At 42.7% G+C, this 11421-nt stretch overlaps 1 protein-coding gene and 1 non-coding gene across 2 annotated transcripts; both read left to right on the forward strand.

The window, feature by feature from the left end:
- Positions 1-7341: 7341 nt before the first annotated feature.
- Positions 7342-10728, forward strand: LOC123161301 (BTB/POZ domain-containing protein At1g55760). The gene is made up of 4 exons (XM_044579141.1): positions 7342-7803; positions 8492-8649; positions 9004-9119; positions 9888-10728. Exons 1-4 carry the CDS (start codon positions 7685-7687, stop codon positions 10488-10490), a joined length of 996 nt encoding a protein of 331 aa, XP_044435076.1. The 5' UTR covers positions 7342-7684; the 3' UTR covers positions 10491-10728.
- A 215-nt stretch (positions 10729-10943) lies between these two features.
- Positions 10944-11017, forward strand: TRNAI-AAU (transfer RNA isoleucine (anticodon AAU)). Its single transcript has one exon. It is a non-coding gene; the product is annotated as a tRNA-Ile (tRNA).
- Positions 11018-11421: the final 404 nt, after the last annotated feature.

The raw sequence follows: 11421 nt of genomic DNA on the forward strand, positions 1-11421 counted from the left end.
GCGTTGAGGCATGTTGTTGCTGGACACAGACGCCATCTACCTATTTACCGCCCCTGAATCCATGCGTCCCGGTGCCGCTGCCTACGCCTACGCCTACGCCGACGCCATCTGCCCCACCAATTTACTCTTCATCTACAAAATTCAGTGCACTCAAGATCGATGCGTCTTCTGCCGTTGTGTATCCGTATGTTGTTTCTAATGCTAATGACCAGATCTCCGTGCTGGTATCATCAAAACGTGTACATAGGGTGCACCTGTGTTAGTCATGTACGCCTCCTCTGTATGATCAACCAATGATAGTCTCTGTTATGGTGCAGCTTTTGAATTCTGATCATGTTTAATTTCTTCGTTCAAGCTGATGCAATGTGCTACGATGTTTTCTTTTTTCAGGTATATACCGAAGAGTGAAGAAAACCCTCCTTCAGTTTGTTTCAGTGTTGGAATCATCTACCAACCAGGCATATGGTTAGAATTTGTACTATGGGATAAGGTTGACAAGACTGTTGATAAACATAGATTATACTGACGAATTAGTATTCCTATTAGTATCAGCATTCCCTCGCTTTATAAGAATCATTTAATATTAGTTTTACAAGTAATTTATATAGTGCATTTATAGAGGAATCAAACAAGCATAGGAGCCAGAAAATAAGAATGTCATAGTTCTTCATTTGGAGGTAGATCCGAGCATCACATGACTTATTTTTAATTTCCTTTATGATTGAAAAAGAACATTGGTTTGTTTCATATTCACAGACGACACACATGCTGGTTAGCAATTCACGCTTAGTTTGCAATGTGGCCAGTGATTATTTTGGAACAGTTCACTGTCCCTGCTCTAATTTTTTCATTGTTTTACTTTGACAGCAAATTCTGAGTTATCAATCATCCTATGCCTTTCTGCTCGGCCTGACAATTGCAGTGAAGGTATTCCTGAAGAAATATAATAGTGGCAACTACTACCTAGAGTCCTTTTCATTGCAAAAGTGAGTACTCCCATTATTCTAGGAGGAATTAGCTCAAATATGATAATGTGCCGATATTTAAGGGAAATTAGCTTCTAGGTACTAACAAATAAGTTCATGAACGTTCAACTAGAGACTGAAACTATTCCAACTTAATTAGAATGTAGGTCAAACCTGACTTGTCTTATGTGGGAAGGTTTCCTTACCTTGTTAGATTGTTGGGATCGGCGTCTCATGTACGAGTACTGAATGGCCTTGCAAAACAAGGTGCCCTGCCTAGAATCTAGAGAGATAGTCAAACTCTGAATTTCCCTCTTGCTGGTATCTTTTTGTTTTCGTCCATTGCTAATCATATCAAATTTGTGAGAGCTGGAAAACATCAGGTTAGGTGTCCTTCCTTGTTCAAAGTTAACTGTCGTTTTGATATTACTTCAGAAGGATAATGCATGCTTTCTTCAACCGTGGCATGAGTAATCAGACGCTACTAACATGGACATTACAATTGTAAACGTTTTATGTACTATCTTAATTTTTAAACACTCCTTTCAGATAGCTTTCCCTGTTGGCGGTCCATTATATTTACATTGTATAAGTAAGCTGCCAAAAGGGAATGATAAAAGGAAACGACATGCATGTCACGTTTGACGCGTTTCTAAAATTGTTTCATTTGTTTATGCGCATATAGCATGATAACAAGTATGAACTACTAGGTGGCTACTCCATACAATTTGGCCTATGACCTCTAGATGGTCATCAGCGGTGTTGCAAGTTCGCTAAAAAAATTGAGTATTAGTCAGTACTCCCTCCGTAAATTAATATAAGAGCGTTTAGATCACTACTTTAATGATCTAAATACTCTTATATTAGTTTACAGAGGGAGTACAATTTATATTAGGATGATATCGGGGTAGAAGCTCTTTTCCTGTTTTTCATGCATGGAGATAGAGAAGATCATGATACGATGCACATGATCTTGAGTATTTTGAAGAATATTTTCTCAGTCTAACACGTACATTTTATTAACACAATTGTTTTGTGTTTGAACTGGCTCGTGAGCTTTTGTTATATGTGCTGACCACATGAAGTTCCAAAAAACATTCTGACACAAGGGAAATATTGGGCGCTCTCACTAAAGCCTTCTTGCAAAATGGGTATGTTTGAGACTAAACAAAGATTCAAGCTAAGTCAGTTATTGTGTTCTTTTAGTTGGGTTCATTTAGCTTTTAAAAACTATTCCTGTAAAGATATGTCACACATTTTTGTGATTACAATTCTTCACACATTGTATCTAATGCCACTGATGGATCATTTAGACTAGATATTTTGTTTTGTAATGTCGTTTTCAACAGGGGCGTACCTACGGTTATGCTAAGGGGGTGCATAGGACACCGGGTCAAAAACATTTTTCTCTGTAAATTGTATCTACATATAGTGTGCGACAGCCCTGACATTATTGAACATTATATGTGATTACATAGTGTGACATCAGGTTGTTTTTGGTCTAGGTCCACCCCTGGTTTTCAATTGTTAACTCTTTCTCTTAAAAGACATGAAAGGGGCAGCAGGATTATGTAAAATTAAGATATATAAAAGACAAGGAAATTCATTATTTATCAATTATATTCTTTATGATTTATCATATAACAATTTTAATTTCAGACTTTTTAATATGTTTAACTAAGTATATTTTAATTCGGACATGCAAAACTGGGTCATCACACGCAAGCAAAACCTGAATATAGGATAAGTAGTGCGTTGTGCAAAATTGCAGTTATCTTTTTTTTAGCATAAGAAAAGTTTAAAGAGAACAATACTTGCGTAAGTATATGGGCAGGAGTGCTCCAGAGTGTCCCACTGTATTAAGAATTTTTGCCCCTCCTATAAAAGATCTATTGGTGATAAATATTTCCTATTGAGACAAATCTTCTACTGTTCTTTTGTTGAATGCATACAAGGCACCCTGCAGCCTCTCTGCTTGGAAAATAAATGCTCTGCTTAGTACACTCATGACATTAGACCTTTCAGCTCAAGTTAGAGATTTGCATCTGATGGTTTTGTATAGTATTTTTTTAGAGTGCTTCCTATTTGGATATGATGTGCTTTAGTTGGATTGGCTAAAAAGATTGAAGGATCCTGTAAATGTATTAGTTTTAATTTGTTTATTTAGTTGCAGTTGCAAAAAAGATCGAACATTCCCATAAATATGTTAGATCTCCTTTGCATTCACAAAAAATGTAGCCAAATGAAATCTCAACTATATATTTTTCAACCATATTATGTTTCTTTTGATAGTTTCTGGGAGCACGGGGCAGAGGAGCGGAGGCCTGGGACGCAGCACGAGGCAGAGGAGCGATGGCGCGGCGGTTGCGCAGGGGGGATGTTCGTGAGGACGAAGCGGTACAGATTTCTAGGGGCTAGTTGGTAGGATAATTAACCGTGCGCTTAATGTATGTTCGGAGGGGATTTTAACACCTTCCAAAACTATTAACATTTCTTAACATTCTGTCATGTTTAACAGGCAGACTTGCTTGCCTTTTGGAGTTGGTTAGCACTCCAAATGTGATATTTAACATCTTGCTATTGTACCACGGTCGTCAAGTTATATTCAAAAGTTTGACTCTGTTCGTTAGATCTTTCATACACCTTTTCACTTTACATCTGTAAAACTAGCATAGAATGGGTACAAAATGGTTTGATGGAGAATGATATGTCATAAGAATAAGAAAGCAGTATCATTTTTATCTAGAAGTGTTGCTTCTTGCAGGTATGAAGAAGTAACTCTACCAAAACATCATGGATATGGAGATGGAGCACCCATGCTTTTTCATAGATACAGATACTGATACCGTCAGGTTCCACGGAAGGGTAATCATTGTCAGTGTGCAATCTGAAAGTTAAAACTCTGATTAAATACATAGTAAGGGCTTTTCATAGTTACTATGACTTGCCACATGGATGGGCTTTCCTGTCTCCTAGCTTCTGTCTGAACTGCTTGCACTCATTTTGACTAGGATTTGGATGAACGGTATGTTAATGTCAACCTAGATGATGATGACTTCTGCACCGAGCATCATCATCAAGTAAAAATGTGTAGTGATGGATAAAATGGAACCTAAACTAAAATGTTATAGCTTGAAAAACACTTGTATGCACAAATAGTTTCTATCGGCGACGTCCATAAGTGAAGCACAAACCTTGGTTAATACGATAATAAACTATTGGCTGACAGAAACCTATAGCTGGGATTTGTTGGAACCAGAAACTTCAACTTGTAATGTACTTTCACCATCAACTGCTAAGCCATTGACTGTTTAGTATTTATGCCTGAGTATTAGGTTTGTGTAGATTATATCGTTAGGTATCATTTTTGCTTACAGACATGCTCTGAATTGAGATGTGTCCATCTGCCTGCAGCTCCAAGATCCATAGAGCAGACAGGTTAGAAGAAATAAGATTGACCTTCTTCTGCAGAAAAGAAAATGAATTGTGCTAAGTTGTGATGATGTTGATGGGAGAAATTATTCATGACAAGTATCTCAAATATCCCAAATGTTAGTGTAATTACAAGTGTTCCTTAGACTGTTGTGTTACATGTCTATAATGTGATATGTTGAGATATCACAATTGTGGCTTGCCATATTTTCATGTGGAATTTAATCTGGCAAAGCTCTGCGCTTCGTGTATGTGAGCTTTCACCTGTATTAGTTGTATGTATATTCAAGTGTTGCATGAAGTATTATGCTCTCTTGCATTTACCCAATTGACAAGAACTTTATGTTGGGTATTGTCAATGCAATGCTCTGTCCTGATCAATCAACTTGAATCATTACCTGGTGCAAACAAAATTCTTTCTTTGTATTTTAATTCTATCCTATGTTTATAATATTAGTGGAGACGTGTGTTTGCGCGTGCAAGCTTACTAGTACTGAGAAGTGTCACTAGCTGGATCATATCACACGGCTAGCGTGTAGGAGCAAATGAAAGGTATCTGTGGTTTAATCCAAGAACGAAGTGTGGAAGTCATACCACTGCGCCACCGTGCGTTTTGATTCGGGGAATGCAACGTGCAGAAGTGAAGCACCTATGTTGGTCACGTTCCATGTGGTGGAACCATCACACAAGAGGGTTTAAGTACTAGACTTGATACTAATGCTCGCGTTAATTCAGGCTTTCCGACGAGGTTCATTCAGTGGGAGGAGTCGTTTCCGTCGACCACGAGATGCCTGTGGTGACTTCGTCAATCTCAAAATATTGTGCCGGCTCAGTATCGAAAATGCTCATAAGCATAGAACGTGCGTGTATGCGTTCATAGGGATGGGTGTATATGAACGTTTTGCGTTGTGCCGTGTTAAGATAAATGTGAAGCAGCTTTGTTGGATGGTTTTGTGCTTGTTGATTTCTAGACAGAAGGCAAGTTTTGTGGCTCTAACTTGTCTGATTGAAGTTAATTAATTACAAGTACGGTTTGCTAGACATCAGACGACTGAAAAAAATTATAGCATCAGTCAATTTTGGACGCGGCCGAAGGCAGGGATGGCTTGAGTAGTGACAACGACATGCGTCGACCTCACTGAGGACAAGTCAGGATCTTGCTGGAGACGGGAACGACGGTATGACCTACGATGTTTCGGATAGAGGCGAGAAAGTAGGTTGGTGGATGCGGATGCAGAGGCTGTCGACGCCAGAACAGGAGGTCGGGGGAGGGAGGGCTTAGAGGGATGGTTACGACGATGACAAGCATGAGGGTGGGGCGAGGTTAAGGGAAGCGTGGGTGTCGAGGCTCATCCTGAAATGTGCATCCTGACCCAGATTGTACCTAGGGTGGGTGGCAAGGCTTTGTCCTTTCTTCCCAAACAAAAGTGAGCAGTACTATATCCGGTGGTTTAAGCAATATCACTACTACTTTACTGACTTAAAATGTCTTACATTTATTTACAAAGGTGGTATTAAAACAGCCCATATGTTGGATGCATTCTCATTGGCTCTTTACGAGGATGGCCATCCATCCAAATGCACAGCCTGATGATCTAGTTTTTGCCGCATTCCGTTGGGTCTTTATGCTATTTCTCTCGTGCCTTAATGTTAACCTTCACTCTCATCGTTGCATCATTGTTTAGTTGTAGCAGTATAAACCATCTGACGCCCACAACGATCACATCATCATTCATTAAACAGATGAACACAGCGTCATATACATGTTGCTTCGCACGCGTGCAAGATAGGGATCTTTTGATCAACCCTACTCCTACTCTAAATTCACTTTATGGTGCGCGTTGTTATCCTCTCCTACTCCTGTTAGTTTTGTGGTCGATCTTACCAAATTAATTTCTCTAATAATCCAGTAGGAGTAAGAATGGACGTCCAGTGACCATGGGAAAAAAATCATCTTAAGGAAGAAAAGTAACAGTGCTCCTAGCACAGAAGCGGCCACATCTTCCCACAGGCAGGAGAATCTGCCACACTGGGAGCAGGCAGAGAGAATCAAAGATTCCGAACAGCCAGGTTGCTTGTGTGGGCGAGAGAAAGAATCCAGGGGGCAACCGGCGCGGGCCCACGCCGAATCACGCAGATACTTTCCTTGTCCACTCGGGATCTCCAAACAACACTCCACCCCAAACTTCTCCTCTTGCTCTCTCACTAAAAATATTTATTTTACTCACGCACCGAGATTCTTTGCGTGCATGCGTATCTCGGCGACAATAATTACGGCCCTGATTCGCTGCCCCCCTTGTTTAATCCCCACTTGTCGCAGCGAATTCGGCGGGTGTGTTCTTCCGCCAGAGGAAAAATCAGCAAAGTGGCTTGTCAATTTGATGAGTTGTTTAGTTTAGAGTAGTCAAAAGAAAGCACTCGCTGCCGTAAAAGCCAAAATGTTTGCTAGCTACCGACGAGAGGAAGAGAGCATAGATATGGAGCGCAAAATCCTGGGTCCATCAGTGGACAAGGACAGTAGCCAGTCGGCAGAAGCGATATGAGCCATCTATGATATGGCCAATGATCCCCACTGATTAACCGCACATTTCCAGCAAGTAATTGGAACCCCATGAAGAACTTATGCCATGAATTCGTCGTCGAGAACGTTTTTCTCTGGAAAATGGATTGGTCAAGTGGGGGCGAAACGAAGGGAACTGCGCGGTGGTTGAGGTAGAGTGGAAGCACAGAGTAATCTAATACTAATCGGCTGGATAAAAAGTAATTAAGCCGGAGCATTCACCATCCGTCTTCCACTGGCGTGGAAGAAAGTCTCCCATTTGCGTGCCGAATTAATCCTCCTCTTCTTCCTCCCCCGCAACAGCAACAGCAACGGCACCCTCCCTCCCTCCCACAGTCCCACTCCCATGTCCTCTGCCATCCCATCCCACCACCATATAGCCGCCACTCCAGCCCCACCCCACCCCACCCCACCTCACCCTCCTTGCGCGCGCGGCAGTCCCCAATAACCCGGGACGGAGAGCCTTCCGCGACTCCTTGGCCGCGCGCACGCCTCCTGCATGCCGCTGTGACCGTGAGTCGTCGCGTAGTTATCTATCCATCCATGTCGTCGTGCTGAGTGGTGGGTTGGCGTTCGGGGTTTGGCCGTGCGCGCGCGGGTTGGCGGCAGTACATGAGGAGGAGGGGCCGCGGGGCAGCCGGGAGGAGGGAGCCTGGGGAAGGGGGCGCTGGGGCTGCTGGGCTGCGTCGATGAGGTGGTGGCGGCGGTGGCGTCGTCGTGGGGTGCGATGAGCGCCGCGGGGTCCCGGGTCGAGGCGGCGCCGCGGCTCGCGCAATGGCGCGTCGACGCGCTCCCCTGCTACACCTACCGCAAGTCCGACTCCTTCCGCGTCGGCCTCTGGAACTGGTCCGTGCCCGTGCCCACCCAGCCCCTCCTCCTCCCCTCTCTGCGAACTTGCTACCTGTTTGGTTTCTTGATTGGCATACATGTCCAGCAAAGCAGGGTGTATCCTGCTCGCGAGTCTTGTGACCGAGGTTCTCAGCGGTGGTTTATGAGTTCGTCATGGGCTTTCTTGTAATCAGTCTGATGTTTTCAGTGCCGTTTTCAGTAGTGGCTTGATTCTGTTTACGAGTGCAAAGGGGATCAATAGGCTGTTTCTGCTAAAAAAATCTTGCTGGTTCGACTCTGAGAAAAGTTCAGAATTTGGTAGTAGTAGCAGGGAAGGTTTTCTTCTGTAAAGTATTATTGAACTGAATTTAAGTTGGATTTGGAATCTTTGGTCAGCAATAATATCTAGTAGTCGACATGCTTTCTTAACCATATTTGTTGTATTATTAAGAGAGACGTGGAACCAAAGATATTTCAAACTAAAGTTTTCACTTTCTCCAACACTCGCTTTCAGCTGTTTCTTTTCTACTATTGCCAAGAAAGATATTGAATTGAATTGTACGTTTACTTCTTCAAATCTCATCAGGATAGTTTTTTCGGTTTTAACACAAGTACAATCATAAAAGATGGGTACAAGATAGCTATGAGGGTTCACCACATGATTCATCATAAACTAACTTAAGTATCTGATTCTGCAATTATGAAGGTACCTGTCTGTGGAGAGAAACAACAAGCAAACTTGCGTTAAGCTCTTTGCAGAGTTGTCAAATTCCGCCAAGAACACAGCCCCGGCACCGATAGCCTCCTTTGTCACAAAACTTCTGATATCCTTTCCTCCAAATCAGAAGATCATAGAGCATCCAGGTAATTGTCTTTTACTGCTTATTATATAAATGAAAGATGAAGATATATTTTCATATTTAATATGTAAGTGGTAATTTTTCAATATCTACTAGTAGTATGTAAGTGACGAGTTATCAAAATAAATTGGTTGTTCTTAGTTCGTACGGATACGAGTTAATTTGTGTAGAGATCAAGTGTCATGCAAAAGCAGTATACCTATTTAAGTTACTGTACATCACATGATCGGGCACACATGCCGCTCTGAAATTCTAGGCTTTATTGTTATTCCAAAATACCATGTTGAGTTCTCCACGCATATCAGCAAGTGCACAAAGCATGGGTTATCTAACCATCAGCTAATTCGCATGAACACAGGTATCTTGGACAAGCATCTGAAGCACGAAGGGTTTGTGTGGACGATTGATAGTAGTTTTACAGGAAGATTTGTGATTGAGATAGAGTTTCTGGACCTGAAAGTTGCAGACTCATCTGTAAGCACTGTTTCACTATCTACTTCTGTTTTGTCAATGTTTGGTACAACAACAATTAGGAGGTGTGGGCTGTCAAAACGAAAAGAAAACAATTAGCCAATTAGGACATGTGGAGTGACATTCTTGACTCACCTGCATTCCAATCTGATTTTAGACAGCTGAACACTATACTAACATGACATTTGGACTGATGCACACCAATATAGAAACTTCTACAGTTTGTTTTGTGTGAGGTGTCTATAGTTGCTTTCTACTGTCGAATTGAAAACCCCCTGATTGCGTGACGTCGCATAAACATGTTCTTTGATCAGAGACGTGCAAAGCTCGCAAGCACAACCGAAACCTAAATCAGACATCTGTTGCCACTTGTCAGTAATTGCTCGATCCGGATAAAAACCGATAATATAAGAACAACGTCTTTGAGAACAAATAAAATCCAATGATTTTGAGTAAACACCGTAAATTTTGACCGCTGAGTGCTAATACTTTCCACTTGAGCAAAGTCAAACTTTGGGTCTTTTAACCAGCCCATTTTCATGAAGACCGTAGAAGAGGAAAAGAAGTCATTGTATTGAGCGAAACATGTATTCTACATCATATTATTGGAAGGATTACACTAACAAAAGACAACACATGAAACACTTCAATAATCACTTCTTGCACATGTTCATGGCCGTTTGAAACTTACAGTTAACTTTTTTGTGTGCGTGTGCGTGCGTGCAAGGAAGACTTACAGTTAACTTATTGCTATGTAACTCTGCATTACAGGGTGGTGAACCTGCCTCGATCTGGGCCTCACACCAAATCAAGCAGTCCTCAGACAACACCGCGCTGTCATCCCTCGCAAGGATGCTGCAAGAGGGCATCCTCTGCGACATCACGATCAACGCCGACGACGGCAGCATCAGGGCGCACCGGGCGATCCTGGCCGCCCGCTCGCCCGTCTTCAGGAGCATGTTCTCGCACGACCTCAGGGAGAAGGAGCTCTCCACGGTCGACATCTCCGACATGTCCCTCGACGCGTGCCGGGGCTTCCTCAACTACATCTACGGCGACCTGCACAGCGAGGAGTTCCTCGCGCACCGGCTGGCCCTCCTCGGCGCCGCCGACAAGTACGACATCGCCGACCTCAAGGAGGCGTGCCTCGAGAGCCTGCTGGAGGACATCGACGCCCGGAACGTGATCGAACGGCTCCAGACGGGCCATCTGTACCGGCTGCAGAGGCTCAAGGACAGCTGCATCAGGTTCCTCGTGGACTTCAGGAAGGTGTACGAGATGCAGGAGGAGTTCAGCGCCTTCCTTCAGACGGCGGACAGGGACCTGGTGGCTGAAGTGTTTCAGGGCGTTCTTGCGGCGTGGAGTGGCCGGTGAGCCATTGGTGGTGCATTGTTTGCTGGATTCTTGCCGGTGCAGCTTGTAAATAGCGCGTGCAAGCCATTGTTTGTTGGCGATATAAAAATTTAACGTGTATACTTCGATTGGATTTTGTTCATATATCATATGGTAATCCAATTCATGTAGATGTAGTGCGTCTTGGTGATCCTGTACACTCACTGTAAAAGTCTGCAAAATGACAGTTATTTTGTGAAGCCAAGTGTGAGCTGCCTCCCCTCTTCGTACGTCTTTGGTTCAGTTCAGACTAACGCGAGCTAGCACGTAAATCTTTTGATTTGATACTGTTAAGTGGTAACGGTCCAGTATGGCATAATAACTCACAACAGAGTTCTGTACCTGATTTGAAGTGTTGTGAAGATTTTTTATTCGAAAACAGGTGTTGTGAAGACTAGAATATCTAGTTCCTACTAAATAGTCAAGTACAACAAAGGCCTATTAGCTCAGCTGGTTAGAGCGTCGTGCTAATAACGCGAAGGTCACAGGTTCGAGACCTGTATGGGCCAGTAGTTTTTCTCCCACAGCTTCAAATCTTTTCAGGGAATAGGTGCATGACTGTTCTTCAGCATGGCCAGTATTTTTCCGGGAGTTTCTAGTCGTTTTTTAAAAGCAATTTAGGGGAATATGTGCATGGTTCTTCTTCCTGGAGCAATATTTTATTATTGACACTTCCTTTTTGGGGAGTTTCTAGTACTTTTCTGCATAAACAAAACTACAGAGTGCCACGAGGTGTGTAAGGTAAAATATGTAGAATCTGCTTCTTTTAGAATGAATCTGTAGAATATTTCCACAACTCTAGCATTGTTCAGGAGAAAACATGCATATGCATGGTTCAGATTCTCTTTCTTGATATGTCAATAGAACGGTATAGATACTTGCCCAACACAAAACAAAATGGCTACCCACTCTC

This window comes from Triticum aestivum, chromosome 7B (genome assembly GCF_018294505.1).
Source record: "Triticum aestivum cultivar Chinese Spring chromosome 7B, IWGSC CS RefSeq v2.1, whole genome shotgun sequence".
NCBI classification, from domain to species: Eukaryota; Viridiplantae; Streptophyta; class Magnoliopsida; order Poales; family Poaceae; genus Triticum; species Triticum aestivum.

What these genes read in the sequence shown, in the direction of transcription:
- LOC123161301 (XM_044579141.1), top strand. Translation starts at nt 7,685, where the DNA reads ATGAGCGCCGCGGGGTCCCGGGTCGAGGCGGCGCCGCGGCTCGCGCAA. An exon ending in CGCGTCGGCCTCTGGAACTG is followed by an intron (nt 7,804 to 8,491) that starts GTCCGTGCCCGT and finishes GCAATTATGAAG; the next exon opens with GTACCTGTCTGTGGAGAGAA. An exon ending in TGAAAGTTGCAGACTCATCT is followed by an intron (nt 9,120 to 9,887) that starts GTAAGCACTGTT and finishes TCTGCATTACAG; the next exon opens with GGTGGTGAACCTGCCTCGAT.